Source organism: Antennarius striatus, chromosome 7, assembly GCF_040054535.1.
Source record: "Antennarius striatus isolate MH-2024 chromosome 7, ASM4005453v1, whole genome shotgun sequence".
In the NCBI taxonomy this organism is placed as follows: domain Eukaryota; kingdom Metazoa; phylum Chordata; class Actinopteri; order Lophiiformes; family Antennariidae; genus Antennarius; species Antennarius striatus.
The window spans coordinates 11,099,732-11,121,960 of record NC_090782.1 but is presented as its reverse complement, the minus strand read 5'-3'; the positions used below and the strand labels follow the sequence as shown (position 1 = coordinate 11,121,960).

The window sequence follows — 22,229 nt, the reverse complement described above, 5'->3', positions numbered from 1 at the left end:
TGAGACAGAAGTAAGTGTGAAGTGTCTAAATGGCCGCCAAGTGTGTCAGTTTATATTTTTGGAAGTCGTGGTGGAGGGTCTGGGAATACAGCCATCAGTAGTGATCTGCTTGACCCACGGTTGTTATGTCTGTCGGAGAAAGCACAGCTGTGATGTGAGGGTCGGTGGGTTATGTCTGCAGTCTGTTGGATCTCCTTCGCTCTCTGATACTAATGGTATGAAATTGATTCATGACAAATCTGAAGCCAAACTCCAAGGTCGCCTTCTTTTGGGTCTTAAATGTTTGAAGTCGCATATACTGTTGGAATTTCAGGGGAAATATCTCTGCATTCAAGGAATGATCCCGAAATTAAGGGCCTCCTGATTTCAGGATACTTCTCATTGCATCCCAAGGTTGAGTCTTTAAAAAGCATTAAACACTGCTTCTGTTTAAAAAACTGACTCATATTAAAAAAACTCAACAAAATGAATGACAAACAATAAAAATAGACAACTTTATTGATTAGGCTAATTACTGTTATGTATAATTTAATGTGAATTCTGAGTCTGATGCTAACATTATTTTAGCATGCAAGATCAAGCATGTCATCATGTGCTTCAACCACTTCATTTAGCATTATGAACTCTCACATCTTTGCATAGACAAAATCGAAACCACAACAACTTGTACTTGGTTTGAAATACATCTCGCAAAAAATAATTTTAGGTGAACAATGTACTTGTTTCCCTTTTATTTCAACTGGATGTCACACCGGATTAGTTTTAATGGTTCTAATGGCTAGAGTTGAGAAATCAGTCCACATATTATTGTATGGCGGAAACATAGTTTTTAGACTGAAAATAAAGTGAAATATAATTCTTTGCAAATCCAGTATCAAAGATGCCCTCATTCCAGTGTTAGTGCTACAGTTTGATATCAGACAATGAAATATTGTGTGCAGGCTGGAAATCTGTTGTCAGATTAAATTAAACTTCTATTTAATGTGGCTTTACAAACATTAACCATCTCTAAGCAGTTCAAGACATCAAATCCAGAAAATCATTTGTGTTGGAACAAAAAAAATGCTATCCATCAACTGAGTGAAAACCTGTGTCCCATCATAAAAACACAACATGACAAGTTGTGGAAATGTGTGCACAAATTATTAAAGTATACATTCGACTTAAGATTCATGGAGTGTCAAAAAAGGAAAATATAATTTAGAACATCACAATGAAAAACGAAATATTAACATATACATATCATACAGTGATAGAAAAATGAAAGGTTTAATATTGAAAAGCATTAATAAAAGTATTACAGGAACATTTGACTGTTGGATCACATCCCTGATTGTCCGCTTCTCAATGTTTTTTTCTGTTTATTATTCATTCATGACAAAAGACAACTCTCTGTTTTTTGGCTCAAACATTCATGCTTGATAGGGACATGTTTCAGTGAGACTTCATCACGTGGAGGTCAGAGGTCGCTGAAGATCCAGCTGAGACTCCAAGGTGATCCTCTCCTGGTGAACCACCTGCAACCAACACCACAAACCCAGAACATTTTGTAATCACTATACAGACAAACAACATACAATTAGTCAATACAGACTGGTTATGTAGTTTGGTTGCCATAGTACCAATGGTATATAAAAATATCCCTCTTCTAATGAAGCTCCTAATTGTTCCGTAGTCCCACCCAAAAAATATGACTAGTGTATGTAAAATTACACCGCACACCAAGATCGTTCTGTTGTTGGTGTTTCCCAGTCTACCTGGTTTTAGATCACCCAAGGCTTTTTGGACATTTTTACTTTTTTCGTTCTCATTTCATTTTAAGGAGTTTTACAGGCCAGTGGGAATATAAACATTGTTTTTATTAATTACCAAGGAAATTTGCTTTAACCAATTTGTGTACTTTGGTTTCTTTTCTTGTCTGTTGAGATAACGGATATCTTTTACAGAACTTTCCTTAGCAATGCAAAAGTTTTTTGCTAATTATTCTAACTTTTCTAGTGCCAAAGCACCAGAAAATTTCAGGTTTCTTACAACTTAACACAATTGTTAGAAATCATTTGTATGTTAACTGTAATTTAAATAATACACTTTTTAATTTACTCTTGTGCCTACAACTTATGACTTTATATTTTATGACAAACCATTGAAATTAAAGTGACTTTTTCTTTATAGATTTTAAGAGCTACACACATACATGCAGCCTTGTAGAGGTTTGTGCTCACTGAGTGACACTCTAATAAATATATTTCATCTTCTGACCCCTCAAATGATCTTGGCATGTTTGGGGGTTTAGGAGCCACTGCATTGCTGAAAAGGTTATAAGATCAGCAGGTTAGCAGGGAGTTCAGCAAAACACGTGAAATGTCAAAAATTTAAAAGTATGGCTGATTGTGATGTTAGGGAAAAGGTCAAAAGGAAAACTTTTAACACATTAGCCTAGCTTTAGCTTTCATCTGATCGAGATAGGATTTTCCTGAACTCTTTCTACTGCATTCATTTAGTCCAAATGCTACTTTATTTTATGTTTCAGAGAAAGGTACATCCAGCCTCCTGTCTCTGCTCACACACCCTGTTAAAGTTGGATGCCTGACCAGTCAAAGCTCTATTTTGAAAGACAGTTGTGGATTCCGTGGCTGTTTGGTATTCCAACAAGGCCTGATTCTATAAAAAGACACGTATGCCTTTCTCTGCAGAATTCCACACATGGTTGGAGGGTGTAGAATTTAAGCAGACAAATGACATCCCAGATTACCGAGCTCCGATGGGACAGCAATGCCATGATAATAAAATAAACCTGGCTTCCAATCAAACTGCATATCTGAACACTGATATTTTTATCCGTTTGTCTCTGATGTATTATTAGCACTGCGTGTGAGTGGGAAGGTCTCACTCCTGGATCATTTACGAGGAGAATGACAGGCATTCAGCATGTGTTCCAACTGTGAGCGTGTGTCGCAGGCAGAGCACCAAAGCAAACAGCCAGGTCTGCACCGTTAGTTCAGCCATGAGGCCTTAGTGGCAGAGCAGCTAGTGTAAGCTGCTTTTGTTGCACTTATTTGTGAAGATTTCAACTTCAGATACGGAATCAAAAAGTTTTGAAATGGTATCAACATAAAGACTGTATGAAAAATGCTTGGCTGACCTTGAGTTGCTGCTGGAGCTCACTATTCAGACGTGTCAGCACTGCGTTAGCTTCCTTGTTTTTCCGGATTGCCATCTGGATCTCCCGCTTCTGTCTGGATGGCAGCCTGAAAGTGATTTTTATCCACTTTACTTAGCTTTTAAACTCATTTTCCGAGATAAATTTGTTCAGTGGACTTGTAGTGAGACTGACTTAAGTAAACACGAGAATGAATGCAAACTGAATTCCTGAGCTATCTCTATTACAGGTACTTTCTGTATTTGGCTCTAACCACCATGTTTGGAGAAGGGATTAAAGTTATACTGGCCTGCTGCTCTCAAAGACAGTGAAATCTGAACCAATCAGATAAAAGTGACGGGATTTTACATTGATCCTCCAGCCGGCAGTCCTTTTCTTATTGATGGTCACCTTCTGCTGCGCTGACAGCCGCAATGAGCCGTCTAGTCAGTACGGAGACAGGGCCACACATGCTAGAAGCGTTATGGTGGCTCGGGGTGTGGATGAACATCTGTAGAATTCCTCTGAGTACCACTCAGGTGTTATTTATCGCATTACGACTCTTATATTAGTGCTTAAATCTGGTTTTTCCATTCGAAAGCAATGTAGCAAGTCGTGACCAAACCACCGACACATTACTGCCTAAGCTGTTGCTGATGTGTTATGTAGGCTTTAGTTGTGTTGTTTCTGACTACCTGATTGAATGTACAGCTCAGAATTCATTCTCCTTGGAGATCTGCGTTGATCTTTTTCATCTTTTCAATGCAATATCAATTTATTTATAATTATGTAAAATGTTCACCAGCTAGGTAATAATTTTTTCTGCTCCTCAGTTAAATTTCTGAACAATAAAAGTCACTCCTTGGGTACACAAGATATTTGCACAACAGGTTTTGTCATAAAGTGCTGGAAACTGTCATCTCAGACAAATAGAGAAAAATAAAAAGCATTTTATAATTTAAGAAGGAAATGTGTGACTAACTTCTGAACTGGTTTGGTGGTGGAAGGAAACGGCATGCCAGGTGGAGGTATCGTCTCCAGGTTCTGGGTGTCTGGGTGATACTTCCTGCGGGCCGGTTTCTGTGGTGCCTGACTATGAGAAGCTCCAATCAAATCCTGCAGGAAAGTTATCAGTAAATTTAAACTGAATTAAAATAGAATAATCCTCCATACTCCGAATGAGATACAAGCCGTTATGGCATAAACCTGACAGAAGTGTCAAGTTTTCTACAGTAGCAGTGCAGACCTGGTTTGGAGTATTTGTCAGGTCTTCAGTGCTTACTCCAAATCGAGAACCTGGACCCTGTTCCTCAGGCTTCATATTGCTCTCCTCCTACGACAAAAACAAATGCCGGTGTAAAATTAAACGACACAAGGAAATTGCTGGGACGTTGGCTTCATTGTCTCAAGTATATAATAATAGATCTCACCCAAAAAGTGTGTTGATGTACAAAAGTTGCTAAAGAGGCACGATGAAGTGTGCCTGTCCTGCCCTGGCTGTAAATAAGTCTCTTCCCTGGAAGGATGGAGATCTAGTGCTCTCCAGGCATAGCTTCCTACATCCTCAGGGGCCGCAATGATGGATTAGCTTGGTTTTATTGCATCATCTTGCAGCATTTCAGCTATTATTCTTTTCTAGGCATAATGTATGGTGTATCAGCACCTGCTTTCATTCAGGAAGGGTATGAAGTGCAACAGCCTGAAGACAGGCCCTCATATACAGGTCAATTTCTTAAGTTCAGCTCTGGTGCACGTTGTGAACTTTGAAGGCACTACTTACTAGTCAGCACCTTCTGGACTTTTTCTGCACTCAATCGTTTCCCATCTGTTAATAATGAATTTAGTGGATATGTTCCGCTAACTTCTAAGTGCTGCTGTCTCCATTGTGGTGGCACTTGGATGCCTGGGTTCTCCTGATGGGTTAAACAGGCTGATCCTGCTTCGGCAGATTGTACCCAAGAAACCTTAAACTCAATCTTGCTGAGCAACGCAAGCAGACAAAAATAAATGACCCTGGGATTCACTGCTCTGTTGGATGGGAAACACAACCACAGCATGGAAACTATTAAAAAGGTACAGTTGTAGATGCTACGGTGGCTCAAAAAACCACGGGCAGCATGTGTGTGGGCACACCAGTCGACGTCGGAGCGGTGTCACACCAGCAATGAAAGACAGTTACTGTCATAATCACACTGAGTCTTCAAGACTTCGCTGATACCTAGATCACACACTAAAGCTCTAGTAGACCAGAGGAGGCCCACTCTGATGCTGTCCAACTCATTGTCGGCATGTATTTACAACCTAGTACGTCTATGGTAAATTTCTCTGTCTGGAGCAGACGGCGGGCCGGGGCGAGTGGGCAGCAGCGGGGGCTGACAGATGTGAATGCAGTTCTTCAGTTCAGGGAAAGAAAATAGAGATGATTTAGTAGCGGCTGCAGGAATATCACTCCTAACTGTCTGCCCAGTGTCGCACCAAATGCACTGTGGGTTCTCCTGCTGTGGTCACTGGGAAACTATGTAGTTTGGAAAAGTAGAGTGAACAGAAAGGAAGGGAAGATTAGCAACTTGGAGAGAAATAAAGTTTGGGTTAAAGGCAGAGAAAAAGGGAACAAAAATGAAGTTGGAATTGGAAAAAAGGGAAATGAAGCAAAATGAATGAAAGCGACGTGAAATGAAGGTTCAGTTAAAACACCTCATCCTACACCGTAGGATTAGTGTAGTACAATGGATCCTACATGTATGTTAAGCTTGCACGACCAGGCTCCACCCCTTCAATATGAGGACAATCAATTTTTTGGTCACGAAACAATATTGCCCCATGAAGCACACAACATCAGAGAAAATATAAGGGTTTAAAACATTGTTGGATCAATTCCTTTCTATGAACCCAGTTTGACCTGGTTCTTTCCTGGCACATGTCACATCCCTTTAACACGTTTCTTCAAATCATAACCTTCCTGCTAGAAGGAATAAAGTAAAATGAATTGGACAAAAATGGACACCAAACGGAAGGTGTTGAATGTTAAATGAAAGAAAGTGACAGGAGAGAAACTAAGACTGGTTTCATCGATCAGGTCACACATCAGTTCCTTTATCTGCTCTTTCACATGATCCATGAAAAGAACATGCTGGAAGGTGTCAGGGTCTTATAATATCTTCCTGGCAACGGCTGATCTCAAATATTTACAATAATATTATGAAAGACATTTTAATGTTATACATTTCACTTATATCTGAGAAAAATTACTTTGTTTTATTTCTTTAAGAGAAACTACATGCAGGGTAAAGCCACGGTTGGGATCATCCACTGTCTTTGGTTTTAATATAGAATAAGAAAAACATCCCGTGGGAAGAAAGAGGGATGGTGAGACTGCAAAGACAATGGTTGCAGTGAGGAAAAGTTCAACCCAGTAAAGAGTTGAAGGAGGAATCATATGACATCTAAAAGAATAGAGGAGGATCTGAACCAGACTGTTTGGATTAAATTAGGAAGCGTGGTAACCTTTGACCTTAAAATGTTATCTGATCAGACAAAAAGAAGGCAGAAGGCTGTATGACAAAACAACAACAACAACAACAACAACAATACAAAGATGAGACTAAATAACCAGGAGACTCTTCAGCATGAGTCTAATAAGTGCAGAAGTGAAGAAGAGGAAGAAACAGCTGTAAAACCTTCTTTACTGTCTGAGGCTGATTTTCTCAAATTGAAGGTTTAATGAAAGTATTTTGTATATTTCAGTAACTGTATATCTGTTTATTTTGGTAACTAATATTGATTTATTTTATTTTTTATCTGAAAACACTGATTAGCTACTGATTATTAGTAAAGAGGAACTACAGATCGGTAAAATCCAGACTATGAGAGATAGAAATTCATATCTGGTATTAACAAAACACGTTAGAACAAACTGTTCAGAAATACTCCAACGGATTATTTGACAATGTAAAATTGACCACTTAAAACTAGACCACAAAATACAAATGGGAACAAATCTGAGTCAACTTCATAAAAGTCTCCAGTCACTGCTATTAATATGAGAGTGGATGGTTGTGTTGTGTTGTGTGACAGGGGACAAGGATACACTAGAATGAAGCGGTAAAACAGGAAGGTACATACAGAAAAAATGCGATGCGTTCACTGACACTTTGATGAACGCTGATGTCACAACCTCTGAGTTGATCTGTGAGCTGAAATTGAGTCTTGTATATTTTACATAGTCGACATCAGTGACATGTTAATGACACGTGAAACGGAGGGCAAAGCCTGAAAGTCTGGCAAGGAATTTGGAGAGAATTTGCTGCTTATGTAACTATAACCTAACATATACAGTAAAAGCAAATAACCAGAGTTCATTCTCACCTCTTCTCTAAAGTGACTGAAGTCAGCAAAGTTTGGCAGCTGCGTTTTCTCTGCGGCGTTCATAAAATGAGAAACCTGATGACAAAGAATATAAGCTCTGATCAAACTGGGAACAATAATAGCTTTGTTCACCTGCTATAAAGAGAACATTAGCATGCATTATTGCCATTATCTCAGCAGGTGTACCTGTGAATTGGATGGTCTCGGAGGGAGGGCTGGAGGAGGTGGCAACCATCCACACTTTACCCCTAAAAACCACAAAAAAACATCACTGACTGATTAAATTTTATTTTGGTGTCACATTTACCTTCTTAAACTCATATTTTCACAAGGAGACACCGACTAACTCCAGTGTGATCCTCTGAATAAAAAACCCCACCTATCTCAGTTTCCCTTTTTGTTTCCCATTACAGAACAGTCATAAACAAACACAATATCTTTAGTAGTGAAACGGGTCCAGACGGTTTAAGATGTGTGAGCGTCATGACGGAGACACGGTCAGTCGTACCCTGCTGGAGGAGCTTGTTGAGGTCCAGTGAGGAGGCCCTGGAGTGGGTCTTCTGGGGTCGAGGTGGAGGTGTCGGAGGCTCCTCTGCTTTCTTCATGGCATCCTCAAAAGACGTGCTGGAGTAGGACCTGGTGGTGCAGAAACAACAAGGAGGAGGTTATAAGGAGCAAGACAGGATGGTGTTATTGGCTGCCGTTGTCTGTTTTCACCTTGGTCTAGTTTTCGTCTTCATCTGTGGGTCCAGGTCCTGCGGTGGTTCTGCGAGGAAGGATCATTCAAAATGAGAAAAGCGTCATTTATGGTGTAAAACAAGAAGCAACTAGCAGTGCTTCCCAATTTCACATTTGTAAGGTAATAGAGATCATAATATATAACCTTTTCTCCACACAGGAGCTCATGTTTTCCTCTCTGTGATTTGGTTGATTTGCTTGTCAGGAGGAGGGGGCTGTTACAGTTCCATGAAAAAAAATGTTTTTTTCCACCTTTCTCTAAAATCATGTGATTGATACTTTTCCACATTTTCTCTACATATAAAGAAAATGCTGAACTGATTTCCATAAAACCTGAGGAGTTTGAAATGGGACAATTTCCATCTAGGAACAAATTCTGTTGTGGATATACTGTACATCAATCCATCCTGAAGCACATGAATACTAGAGAGTCCTTACAGACAACTGCATATTTCTAATTCAGTTTATTTTAAGGAGAGCACTGGAGCGATTCCCAACAGCGTGAAAGAATTGATGGTATCTACGGTTCATGAAGTTCATTTGTACAGGAACAAAGTCCTCACTTTCAAACATTCCCCACATTAAGAGGAGTTTGGGAACCACCTGGTCTCACAGGAAAAGCACCGAGCTGTAGGGCATGTTTGTCTTGAGACACCGTCCCCCTCTTCACACCCCCATCTCTTGATACTGAAACACAGACGTCAGCAGTAGAACAGGATTTTATGATAAAACAGCATGTGATTAAAAAAAACTTTTAAATAATGAATGAAAACATAAATATAAAGTGTATACCGATTACAAGCCAATACTGCTTTTGAGACATATTCTCATTTATACATTGAAATTAAAAACTAAAGATCCATATTCTGTGATTTTTCTCTGTATTTTAGAGTAATGCCTTTGATACCTGGACTTTACAGTGTTTACCTGCTTCCTCGTTCAGTTCCTGCTTTGTGGTCACGCTTGGCTTTAGTCTCTCTGTTTGGCTCCGATCCTGGAACAAAAAGTACAAACAGTTTTATCTTTACATAACATTACTGCCTGCAAATAATACAACTGTGTAATATTTTGCAGGAGGTCAGGCCCTAAAATCAGCAGGCTTAACAGTGAAGGAATAGGAATATGTTTAGCCTAATGGCGCCCCCTACAGGCGGTGATGATGACTCATCATCCACTGTTTCAAAACTGACTTACGGTCTGACCAGGCCTCAGTTCTTCATCCTCAAACACAATGAGAGGCTCTGCAGCCTGAAAAAAAAAGAACAGTTTGAATCTACTTGTGAAGACAGAGATGTTTGTGAACATTCTTGACTCGTGACTACTCCTCACCTGAGGGGTATCCGGCACATCTTCCTCTTGCAGGATGAACCCTGGCTGCAGGGTCAGAGGAAGGGTTTCTGGGAGAGGGTAGCCGTTCTTACGAGCCACAATCAAGTGAAAGGCTGTGCAGAACTCAGAGAAGGTGAGAGCTCCATCTCTGTCCACATCACTTAACTCCCTTAAAAAACGAGTTCAGAAATTAGGAACATCTGTAGAATCCAGGAGTTGAGCCTTAGAGGTACATCTATAATAAAAATCCTGATGACTGAATTTATTTTATCATTAATGATCACATTTTCAATACAGAACTACTAAGGAAAAGTGAAATAAGAATTCATTAATAAACCTTAAAACAATTAACATTTTTTAAAAAACCTGCTCATTGCCTTATCCAAATCATACCTAACATATATATGCATTTCATTTTTTAAGCTAATTTTGTAACTTAATGTTAATACGCTGGTACACTGACAGGAGTATTTTTGTTAGAAATGTATTGCAATCCATTAAAAATATTCAAGCCCTATAATGTAAATCACCTATAATGGCAAAATATACTACTGTATTTCCAAACGTTTTATCATTACACCAAGTTTAAAATCAGTAAATATATATGATCAGTAAATTTGAACAAAATATAACAACATCTCCTTGAGATGTTGTTATTACTATTTCACATAAAAACTTTTTAAAGTCATTATGAAGGATAACTGTAACATGCTAGAGAAAAAAACATATTTTACATATGGAAGAATCACAGGAAGCAGCTGCTAAAGTTCTGTCAACGTACAATAAAAACCAGCCAGCATCACCTGCAAAGCCAAAACTCACCATACTGTGAGGAGGACATTGAAGGTGTGGATTTGACCATGAAGTGTCTATCACTCAGTGGATATGTTAATGTGACTGGCTGATTAAAAACAAACAGTTCACACATGTGAGTCAGCACGTACCAAATGTGGGACAGCTCTGGTATCGACAGCTTGGATTTTGTGAAAAAGCTCCTTGCTATGGTTCCTAGGAAAGAAGACGGGGAACTGAGTGTTTGAATGTGATTACAAACGGGTTACCAGACAAGGGCCGCACCCAAGATGAGGGCCCCCAGGTCAGGCTGAAGGCTCCTGAACTGGTTGGTGTAATACTCCCGCTGTTCCTCTGTGATCCTCCAGGGGTCGTCATCATGATAGCCGACTACATCCTGCTCCTCTAGCCTCTCTGATGAGGAGGTCTGGAGGGAACACAGGCAGGTCAACACACGCTTCCAGGAGCTTTTAAAAGATTGGAAAAAAATAAATATAAAAGTGGCCTTACCTGAAACATGCCAGAATGCTCCACAGTGGGTTTGGTCCCATAGTGGCTGGGTGAGGAGTGCTTCTGTGGCTGGAAGATCGGCCGTGAGGAATGTTTGCTTTCATAAGCTAAAGACAGAAGAGAAAAAAACTTCTGAGGAGGAGAAACACACATGCAATGATTTCTTCATGATTGCTACACTGAAAGAAATGATCTGAGAGATTTATAGATCTGAAGACCAGGATAGAGAAAAGAGATGAGAGAGGAATCAGAGCTACAGTTAGAGCTCTTGGTTTCATTTCAATTCTTTATTTATTTATATGGCAGTAATGCAACATGTGTAGTTTTTGCTCAAGTTAAAAAGAAAAATCAATTTAAGAAAATGAGTTGTTTAAACTGACATTGATGGGTGTCACCCTCAAAGCCCACACTCGTGTTTCTCTTGCCCGACTTTAAAACAAACAGACAAGGTGTATTTAAAGACTGCTGTGTTGATAGAAGGCAGACTTTTCCCATGGGAGCAGGTGATCCAAACATTTGCTCACCGATCTGAGAGTCAGCCCCGTTTCTTTGCTTGCTGTACAGATAGCTGCGGTAGGCCAGAGGGGAGCGAGGCGGCGAGTTGCAGGGTGATCGAGGTGGGGACCGGGGCTCCTACAGGGACAGAATGATTTTTATTCACACACCCACAGAACAACAATTCACTTCATGAAGTCAAAGTTAATCAACAGATCTGACAGATACTGAAAACTGTCCTCCAACAGGAACAAATCCCACCTGATATTAAGAAACTGTTATCTAGTGTAGTTTGATTTAATTGTTGCTTGACACACAACTTCAGTTGCTACAGTCCCAGGTCTCTGTTGTGGTATTTGATGATGTTAACCCTGTTTGCACCTTTGAGCATCAGTGGAGCCTTCAGTGGAGCCTTAAGCTCTGGTACCCATGTTACCTGTACCATGGGTACCAGAGCTGGTAACAATCTGGATGGTCTTCTTCCCTTTTGAGCATGAGAACACCACATCCATGATTTACAAAAATGATTTGAAATGTGGACTTGTTAGAGAAAAGAACACTTTGGAACAAGCATCAGTCTGGATGCTTGTTCTTCTCTTACATTGGTAGCATCACTGATGATCTGCTTACTGACAAATTTTCCAAAGCTTTTTGGGGCCACAGAATAAATTGCTTTATAGGATCATGTTGGTTTAAACACATCGCCACCTTATGGATGGAAGGTCACATTGTTTGTTTAATCTTTTTTGTTACTGCAGAAATTTGTCTAGATTCTCTGAATCTTTAGAGGAATTTATGGACTGGAGATGATGAAACTTTTTTTGTCATGACTTTTGAGAAAAGTTCTGAAACTGCTGCACAATTTGCTCACACGGATTTCCACAAATGTGACTGACAAATCACTGATGCTCCTCTCATAATCCATCATGATATCACTTGTTACTAACGATACTCTTCAGACTGGATTGTTTTTACAATATTTTTGATCACATGAACATCCAAACAGTTGATCATGCTTTATGTAAAACTCTTCCAAATTCAAATTTATGAGTTTCTACCATTTCGCACGTGTTGTTTTGGTCTGTGTTGTCTGTGAACTGTCACCCCATGCTCACCTTCTTCTCTACATTTGCCTCCAGGTGTCTGAAGGCGCTCCTGTCGGCTGGGGTCCAGGAGACAGAACTGGGTGAGGCCCCACTTTGAGCCCCCTGCCCATCTATGGCTGGGGGGACGGACGGGTATCGCACCTCTGGTTCATTCTTCAAGCCAACAAACCTCGGCAGAGGTAGATCTGAAGGGAGAAACAAGGCTTCTTTAGATTCCTGCATAACAATTTAGTTTCTTAATCTTTTTCACTTTTTTCACAAAAATCACTATGTGCAAAACTATTTAAACACATCTGAGCTCATTGGGGTTGTTTTAGTCTGCCGAGGGGAGCTGCAGTGCAGCAGGGCTCAAAATTCCGACCATTTTGGTCTAATATGCGCTCAAATTTTTATTGGTGCGATTATTAAATATACTGTATTTGGGAGCACCGGTGCGACTAGGGGAAAAAATCTGGTGCGCCTTTTTTTTCCTCTTCCTCTCGCTCTTTCTCTATAGAGCAGGGGTCACCAAAAGGCGGACCGCAGTCCGGATCGGGACCGAGTGATGGTTGTGTCCTGACCGGTGACCACTCCATGATAAATTCACGAGAGTCGATTTTCTTGGCGCATTTTTACTTGCAGTTCGCGGCTACAGATGGCGGGAGCTGCTCCTCCAGTTAATCCAGTAATAGCTCCACTCAGTTCAGCCAATCAGATCGTTTGTCTACCCTGCTCTGTCAGCGTACCAGGAAGTGAGACAGCTCGCTGCCGCTACCACTGTGAGTTTACCGCTACAGGAGCACAGAAGAAGGACGACAGCATAGCTCCAAGCGAAGGGAGGTTAACAAGGAAAACCGCTGGTTAACAACGAGTGGACGAAATGTTTATTCCTCCATCAGGCAGTTCAAAACCATTTCACCTCATATGGTCTGAACACGTAGCATGAATTAAAAGTGGTAACATGAAGCTCCACTATGAAACAAAGCACAAATCTTTTGAGCAGAATTATCCCCTGAAGTCCGAGCTGAGGGCAAAATGACCGAGAAAAATGCAAACGAATGTTCACTAAAGGCATGGTGGAGTTTGGGGCAACATAAAACATCTTTTAGTGATGTTTTAAAATACAAAACAATCCAATAATAACCACTGGACCTGCTGGAGAATGTGTGCGAAACAGTCTGAGTGGGACCACGGTCCTGTGGTCCTGCCAGGAAACAATGAGAGCGCAGCTGCGGCTACTCTCCTAGGCGAGGGAGAGAGGCGCGCGGAACGGAGATGGACGGAGCGATCTCTATCGCTCCGTCACTGCCTTGCTTTTGGGTAGGTGCTCCTAAAGTCTTTGCTGGTGCTACTAACTTCTCACTTTAGGAGCACAAGTGCTACCAAGAAAAAAAGTTCATTTCGAGCCCTGTGCAGTGAATCTGAACTTATGAACACCTTTTCCTCATAATCTTGCTGCCTCTGTGGAAAACAGATTTCCTCATTGCTCGGGGTGTGACTGATTGTGTGCTCTCATAATAAGGGCAAACCCACTTAGCCCTTTCCACGCGACTCCCCTTTCATCCAGATTAGACCAAATCCTGCCATGTTCAGATAATCTCCTGATCCCCTTTTGCTCTTGTGAGACGCCTCGTCTCCGAGCAGCAGACTTACTGGCTGTTACACTCTCCAGGTGGACGGGCAGACCGGCCTGGGAGGCCGCCAGCAGCTTCAGGGCCACGAAGAACTGAGGAGTCCCAAAGTAGCCCAGACGCTTCGCTCCACACACCTCAGTCACCTGGAAGACAAGAGGAGAATTATTTTGAATGGGAAGTGGTGGATAAATGTCATCCTTTGTATTTCCTACAACACTGGAAGATCCGGGGTCTTACAAATGTCATTATTTAGCCTCAATGCAGAGGAAAGATTACAGGTTCTGCCAGCTGAATAAAGCCAGGAGAAAGAGTGTGTGAAGAATCAAGAGCGCAGTCGGATTGGCTCATTCAGCACGCTTGAGATTACGACATCAGTTTTGGGGGAGCAAGTTGGATTAGGATTATAGAGGATAATTAAATAAATATGCCCCGAAATATAGAAGAAAGGTTTTTGAATAAAATGTTTGCTTAGAGCAGAGTTTATAACGGTGACTATAATAGATGGGGCTGATAATTACATCAATGATCCAACCATCACTATAACTAATCTTTGTTAGGGAGGCATTGCTTTCATCTCCATTATGATTCTTCAGATTCAAGTACAGTGTACTATTGTCCTGCCGGGTTATCCAATGGCTGAAGAGGCCGGTTGTGGACACTCAAGTTCTTGTGGTGTGGGCCTTCGTGTGAGGTGGTGGGAGTGGAATGAATCTGAAACCTGATGGATTTAAACTCTTTTCTTTGCTTCTGACTGACACTGAAGCTGAGCCCGGATGATGTGTGTGTTAACACAGCATTAACTGTATCAAAGGAGATTCTTAGTAGGAAATCATCCCTACAAAACCCAAAGTGTAAAATGAAATGTTGTGTAACTGGCTTAGCTAACAGACAGGTAAATCCTGCAGCTGTCAGCGAGGAAGGAAAGGTGTGAATATTGTAAAACAATCACCAGATTGATTAAATTAGATTAAAATTGTGACGGATAAATCCACCAAGCAGGTAAGAAAAAACTAAATGTTATCAGCATTACCCAGACACACAGACACACACAACAACATGCATTAAGTCTTAAGTCTAAGATTACAAGGTAATTCCTGCTTTATTGTTTGTATAGGGAAGGTGTTAAAGACAAATCACAACGCTCAACCAACTACACTTTAGCTGCTAAAATAATGTGAATGTGATCTTTGTTTTGGAGCTGTGAATGACAGGATCATAATAATACCTACTCCCTAATGAAGCTGACGGGGGGTAGGGGGTGTTTGGCCCACATCGCCTTATGACGCATTATTTCAGCTTGACCTGCATAATGTTTCACAGGCAGATCCACAACAACTAAAAGGAGTTAGAGGCAGAATCGACGGTGAAGGTTAGGCCTGCAGCGCCGTCAGTTCCCCTGAGGTGATGGAAGTATTTATTTCAGGAAGTCCAGTGAAGGCCGTGAGGAACCAGACTGATTGGTGACATGTACGGACTGAGAGGGATGTTAATGAAGGAAGACAGAAAGATCTCAGCCCACATGTCACAACCGGAATGATTCTCTGGACGTTAGTAAATCTAGTCGATAATGTTCATGTTCATATATCTGATGTAAAAGTAATGGATTTGACTTTTTCATCCTGTTGTTTTCCAAACATGCAAATTAAAGCAAAAATATTTCTGTTATTCAAAAAATTTGAGACAACAAAAAATGTTCCCAATGACAATGCTAACATGCTAAATCGTGTAGCTGAAGCTGATGCAAATCCAGTCACCGATGAGTTTCTCTTTGTCTGTTCCAGAATTACAAAGAAAAAACTTTTTTTTTTTGATGAAACTTGGTAGAAGGTCGTACATGTAGGAAGAAACCATTAAATTCTGGAGTGGGTCTGGATAAAGGTTAGATTCTTTTTTGTTTTGTTTTTTAAACTTCAATGGAATTTTGCTTTTACTACTTGAATTTTCTCCTCTCTCTTTCACATTCAGGTGAGAATCATTTTGATGGTATGACCCTTGACACTCGGGTGAGGTTTGGGTTCTACTGAGTATAATGGATAAAATGACATTCAGATGTGATGATGATAAAAAGTTAAAGGCCAATTCTATCTGTTTTGCAAATAAAAGTCTGTTGGACAGAACAAAGGAATACGGGACTGCAAGACTGTGTGATGTCAGATAAATATCCTCATGATGACATTTGAGTCAAAACTGTGTGTTTGTTTTTGTTCAAGCTGGAAAACGAAAATAATCCGGGGGTGAGGAGTAACAAAGAAGTGAACTTTGCATATCTGCTGAACCTGAAGGCAGCAGTTTGATGCATTCAATATTTTGTTAATATTGATAATATTAACATAACACAGCTCTCCCACTGAACAGTTAGTGCTGAGGTTGCACTATGGGTAATGTAGGCACCAGGACTTGACTAAAAGCTATAATATCTGGATTACAAAAATAATATTTCTTGTCAATATCATCACCATTGATCTTTTGTCAATTCATTCAGCATGCATCTCGTTATTGACACATTTCACTCAATCCCTCAAATCTCAAACTCATGTAGCGCTATGGGAAAATTGTAACGCCAGAGATACTAGGGTTCATCATCTAGGAACCACGAATGTCCATCAATATATCGGCCCATTTAATCTACAGCAGGGTTTTCCAGATGCCCCTTTTCCCACCACCAACACTTTCCAGCCCATACGGGGGAATCGCGGGGCATTCCCACGCCTGATGAGATAAACCCTGCAGTGAGTTGTAGGTCTACTCTTTGAATCTACTCTCTGTTGAGAGAGCCACGAAACCCACCAGGAGATCTTTCCCAGATACCCTAACCACCACAAGCAGCACCTTCTGACACCAAGGAGCTGTGGTTTTAGCAGGTTTTTTAGCCGCTCACCCATCGACTCTGCAGTTTGACAGTTATTTTCTGGTGTTCTTTACATTGCAGTCGTCTCGTTGCTATGGCATAGATAAATATCTCGGGGCAGGTCACAAACACATCTGGTTCAGCATTGTTTCTTCCCCCTGCAACATCACAGAGGTTGAACAAAGTCATGCCTCATTACACCTTCATTGCCTTCAGATAGACATTGGACTATAATAAAGGCGCAACAGGTCTGGAATGAAAACGGCATCTAATTTGTGTCTACTGTCAACCTTCTGGTGGCTCTGGAGGTAAAGACAGGAAGCCCATCGACATCTGTAGGACTCATCAAAAGATCCACACTGCCAATGGTAGAGCTTCATGACTTGTGTGGCTGAAACAATGCAGTTTGTCATCTGTGTATCATATACAGTATATTACATGCAGCACAGAGCAGACACAAAAAGTTATATCTAGATCACAACCACACCTTAGGCAACCAGGCAGGTTCTACAGTAACATATGTCAACATTTAGTCAAAAGCTGCTCTAATCAAAACACACCAGAGTCCACATCTTCAACCTGACTCACCGAGTAACACAATCACTAATAATTCATCACACATAGTACGCTGCTGATACATGCAAGTAAATCCTTGCCTGGTTTCACGGACAGCATAGCAGCACAGCAGGAGGTCGGGTCGTGTGTTTTGAACTGTGCTGTAAACACAGACGTAAAAGGTCCTGTCCTTGAACATCCGTTCAATCTCCGAGAATCATGACTCAACAAGACACACCTCTGATTAACTGCATGACAGAAAATTCCCCTTATTTTTACAAACAGCAAAGAGTATTTACAGTAAAAATCAAATCAGGTCAAATCACAACACAACTTATATGTTATGATAGATCGTGCAGGAAACACACCATTTAGGATTTTCTGATACCATTTGACATTTTGTTCCAGAAGCCGTTCTGTAGCCCCAGAGTGACGGTGCAGGCATCCTGCAGCAGCGGGCCTAGCACGGCTCAGAATCAGCACGTCAATCACTCCCATGTAGTGGCGGCGATCCAGAGCGGACAGGAAGGAAAAGGAGCTCAATGCCAAACTTCCTGACACCCACGCAGAGACACAATGGGCAGCGATGGCCGGGAGCGGGCCCCAGGGGGCCGCAAGTGATGTGAATGGAGGCAGCGACCTGCTGTGCTTATCTGAGCTGGAAAAATATGTTTATATGCCTGTGGTGGGTCAGCAAAATGAGCTCTGGGGGAAGATAAAAGTGGTTCAGCTCCACCAGACTGCTTTGAACGCAGCATGTAAGGCATCGCTCTTTAAAAATAAGTGTGGGGACGTTATATCCAGCCATGTTTTTATTTACAGTCACTATAAGTGCTAAACAAGCCTGCGGAACAATAATTACTGCTAAAGATTGATCGATTATGAATGAATTAATAACTTTTATACAGAAATATCTGGCTAAAATTAGCTAACATTAGCCAAAGTGAACAGCTCTATAATGGTAGATAGTAGAAAAAACATGTTTCCAAACTCTGGGAGTTCATATTTTATTGCTGATGATTTAAACATTTACAGACTAGTTTCAAACTAGTTTCAAGAGCTTGCAGTTAGATCTCCACACAGTAGAGACTAATGGCTGCTGGAACATCCAGTGGATGAACTGCCTCACATCTAAAAACAGCAGCACGCTTTGCTCAGATCGCATTAGAGATAAATGACCATGTCACAGGTCACTTGACAGTGGACGGACCGTTAATTGCCAACTAGTCTGATAGTTGACCAAAGTATTGTTGAAATCAAATCTCATTTTCAGGTTTGGTTGAACTGTGAGTTTTAAAACTACAGCAGATTCTTTGTTTGTTTGACAAAACTGGCTCAGTGTGTCGCATTGTAAAAACCATATTTAAAAAAGAAAGAACTTTAACAAAATTAATAGTCATATTAACTGATAGAAACTTTCACCAGTCTGTTTGTTTGTTTGTTTGTTTGTTTGTTTGTCAACAGTATGTTATATGTCTATAAAATTGAGCAAATAAAAATCCATATTCACCAAACTTAAACGTTTGGTTGTTCCAAATCCAGGTCACCATATGTGAGGATTACAGAGCTCTGGATCCTGCAGGGGCCCGCTGGGCCTGGGTGGATATGAACTTAATGGGTTCAAATACAAAAAGAATGGTTCTTTAAATCGGGAATATTTTGCAGACTTCACTCTACGACCTGAAAAACAACCTTTACATCAATACAACTTCTCTCCACGGCAGTAAACAAGCAGTAAACAAATAAACAACTGAGCAAATGCTGAACTTGACATGAAACACAAACACGTTTATCCACATGGGAGCTAAAATGAGTTCCTTACTCACACAGTTTAATAAAACCCGGATTAGTTAAACCCACAGTTTAATTAAACCCGGATCCTCCTCTGTGTGAATGCCACTAACCTGGGCTACAACACAGTCACAGCTGATGTAGCCTTTAAGGGAGAACCCTCCTGTGTGAGAGGGAGGTGTGTTGCTCCCCCCCCCCCACACACACACACACTGCAGAGCAGGATGCATTAAGAGCCCATCCTGACACTGCGGGCCACGCCGTGCCTCCTGCAGACCCCCGGGGGTCGCTGCTCACAGCCGCGGCTGCGGCTCTCAGCTCTCCAAAGCGGGTAACGTGACGCTCACACCGGCGCAGATGTGCGGTACTCACTTTATGCAGAGATTCGGGCGGCAGCTGAGACGCCTTGAACAGCTCGGCCACTTTGCTGGACGACAGCTTTCCTGAGGTGTCCGCTTGGCACCGGCTGTGGAGACCTGAGTAGAACCTCTGCTCCTGTTCATTCAAGGGGATGAAACTCCCTGCAGACGCCACGCCGGGTTCCGGATCCATTCCTGCCGCATGCAGGATCCGCTGGAGCCGGACTACAATCGCTCGGATCGGTCCATCGTGCTCAAAAGGCCGGCTCCTGTTTCCATTTGGAAGCGGGGGGAGGGGGGGTTCTGGTTGGCAGCACCTCCGGCAGGAGGAAGGTTCTGTGTGAGGCGACGGATCGGATCAGATCACCGCTCCTACCGCCTGACAGCCGGTTGTAGCAGTACCGAGAGACGCCTATGGGGGCGGCAGAGAGCAGCAGGCAGAGGGGCCATTGTCTCTGACATAAAGACATGCTTTGTCTTAACGCCTCGCTATAAAGAAATCAGGGTATGGACTACAACAGAGATTCACAAGAGACATCCATGCTCGAGAATTTAATTTCTTTAAGTATGTAATTTATCCAAAAATACAAATTGGGAAGCTTAAAGGAATTCACACAAGTCAGTAATGATGTAAGAAGTATTCATAGCATGAATTCAAGTCAGAGTACTAACACGTTACAAGTAAAAATACTCCATTACAAGTAAAAATCCTGAATTCAGAAAGCCATTATGTATTATCTAAACATAATGCACATCCAATACTATAAAAACTTCTGCAGAAGATGAAAGCGTCATAACACAGAATATACAGTAATATAAAATGAAACTGTAAACAATAATGATTATTAATAATATTTCACTGTCATCGATGTAACAGGACCAATAAGGCAACTTGAAACCAGCGAGTTATTGAGGGCAGCTGATCTTATAAGAGTACCAACACAAATGACAGTTTTGTATTTAGTGAAATAATTAATGGTAGTCGTCGTGAAAGGCTCCATAAATAACCTGAATGATGCTGCCCTCATCTGGTCACAAACATGTCTGCAATCTGTGACAAAACAAATTAAATGTCCGAGAACTGAAGAATAATGTGGGCGGCTTTTGACTCATCTTTACATTATAGAATAATCCTTAAAGTCTTATTTAAAGTTTGGATTAAGGACCAGTGTGATATGAAAGACCATTTTTACTCTACCTTTATAACTGATAAAGCCTAAAGGGTAGATAGGAAGATGGAGACCTGTTGAGCAACTCAAATCCTGTCTCAGACTGAAACCACTTGATCCAGCACGTATCATGTATAGAGCAAAAAACAATTTAATTCCTGGGAATATTCAAGAATTGTTCTTTAACAGAGACGGGGATTATAATATGAGGGGCCAGCTAAATTTAAAACATCAGAGGGCACGGACAACATTAAAATGTTTCAGTGTTTCTGTTTGTGGAGTGAGGCTGTGGAACGGATTGGGAATGGAGCTCAAGTAATGTCCCAGTATGACCCAGTTTAAAAAGCGGTACAAACACATGGTATTCAACAGGTACAGGAGGGAAGAAGGGCCTTAACAATCAGGTGTCGTCATAAATGATTTATGTATTTGTTTATTTACACTACGTTTATTTTCACAACTTTTTTGCAAATATGTATGTTTAATTTATGCTTTTTCTGTTTTTATAAATACAATATTTATGTATAACTAAATACGTTTGAGATTATTGATTGTTAATTAAGTAATAAGTTGAAAAGGGTTCATGCTTCACCCTACTTCTTTTTGGACATATTGTTATTGTCGTTTTGTCTACCTACAATGGTCTTATTTGTTTTTCTGTTCAGCCAATCCCATATTTACAAAATAAAAAAGCATAAAGTCATTCATTTATTCATTCAAGCAAGCAAATAATAATTTTCCAAACCACGTTGGGGTCTCTGAAGGGATTCTGAAGATGCTCCTTACACCATACAAGTTGTATGGAAGCATTTTCTATTCGTATTGTTTTTTAAAATGAGGCCCATCTTCTTTAATTTAGCATAAAATTGCTCAATCATCATACGTCTAACTGACATAATGAGGCTCAGTTGGTATTTAGGGAGTAAGTGAAGTTCAGCTACACATAAAAAAGCAGATTGGGCACGTTAACATAATTTTGTGGTCCATGTGTGTTATGCTGGGTCATTCTGTTCTGAAGGTGGACTCCATCAGCATCTTGCAACCTGTACGCAGAAATCATTTAACTTGCCCTTTCAGGTATGCGGCTGCTGGTTTTATCTTATCTCATGAGCAGATATGGTTGGACGCGTCTGTCTTACTAGATACAATTCTGACTACCTGACATAGTTGTCGGGTAGTCAGAATTTAACAGCATGCAGGGAACTGCATGCTGTTAAACTGGGAGATTACACTGAATATCAAGGCTGCCTGCTGACGACTTACCAACAACCCCATTAAGCCATAATTTTAAAGACTTTTTGTCCTTTTTGTAGATACAGAACAGTTTTTGCGCTGGTCGTAAGGGCCAGAATGAAGACTGCTGAGTTGTCAGGAGTCACATATTACAAACCTATGGAGTAAGACAACAGGCCCAGTATTA

General features: G+C 40.9%; 1 protein-coding gene across 2 annotated transcripts; it reads right to left on the bottom strand.

Moving 5' to 3' along the window:
* Positions 1-480: 480 nt before the first annotated feature.
* Positions 481-21,445, bottom strand: reps2 (RALBP1 associated Eps domain containing 2). Of its 2 annotated transcripts, XM_068320437.1 has the most exons (20): positions 17,226-17,302; positions 16,966-17,093; positions 14,107-14,230; positions 12,484-12,659; positions 11,398-11,506; positions 10,874-10,980; positions 10,649-10,790; positions 10,516-10,579; positions 9,572-9,740; positions 9,437-9,490; positions 9,170-9,236; positions 8,846-8,929; positions 8,222-8,270; positions 8,013-8,140; positions 7,691-7,752; positions 7,505-7,579; positions 4,386-4,472; positions 4,122-4,255; positions 3,143-3,248; positions 481-1,517 (listed from the first exon to the last, which is right to left on the bottom strand). In XM_068320437.1, exons 1-20 carry the CDS (start codon positions 17,266-17,268, stop codon positions 1,449-1,451), a joined length of 1,977 nt encoding a protein of 658 aa, XP_068176538.1. In that variant the 5' UTR covers positions 17,269-17,302; the 3' UTR covers positions 481-1,448. The 2 variants fall into 2 exon arrangements, with proteins under 2 accessions (XP_068176538.1, XP_068176537.1); XM_068320436.1 differs by lacking the exons at positions 16,966-17,093; positions 17,226-17,302 and adding an exon at positions 19,654-21,445.
* Between the last annotated feature and the right edge of the window lie 784 nt (positions 21,446-22,229).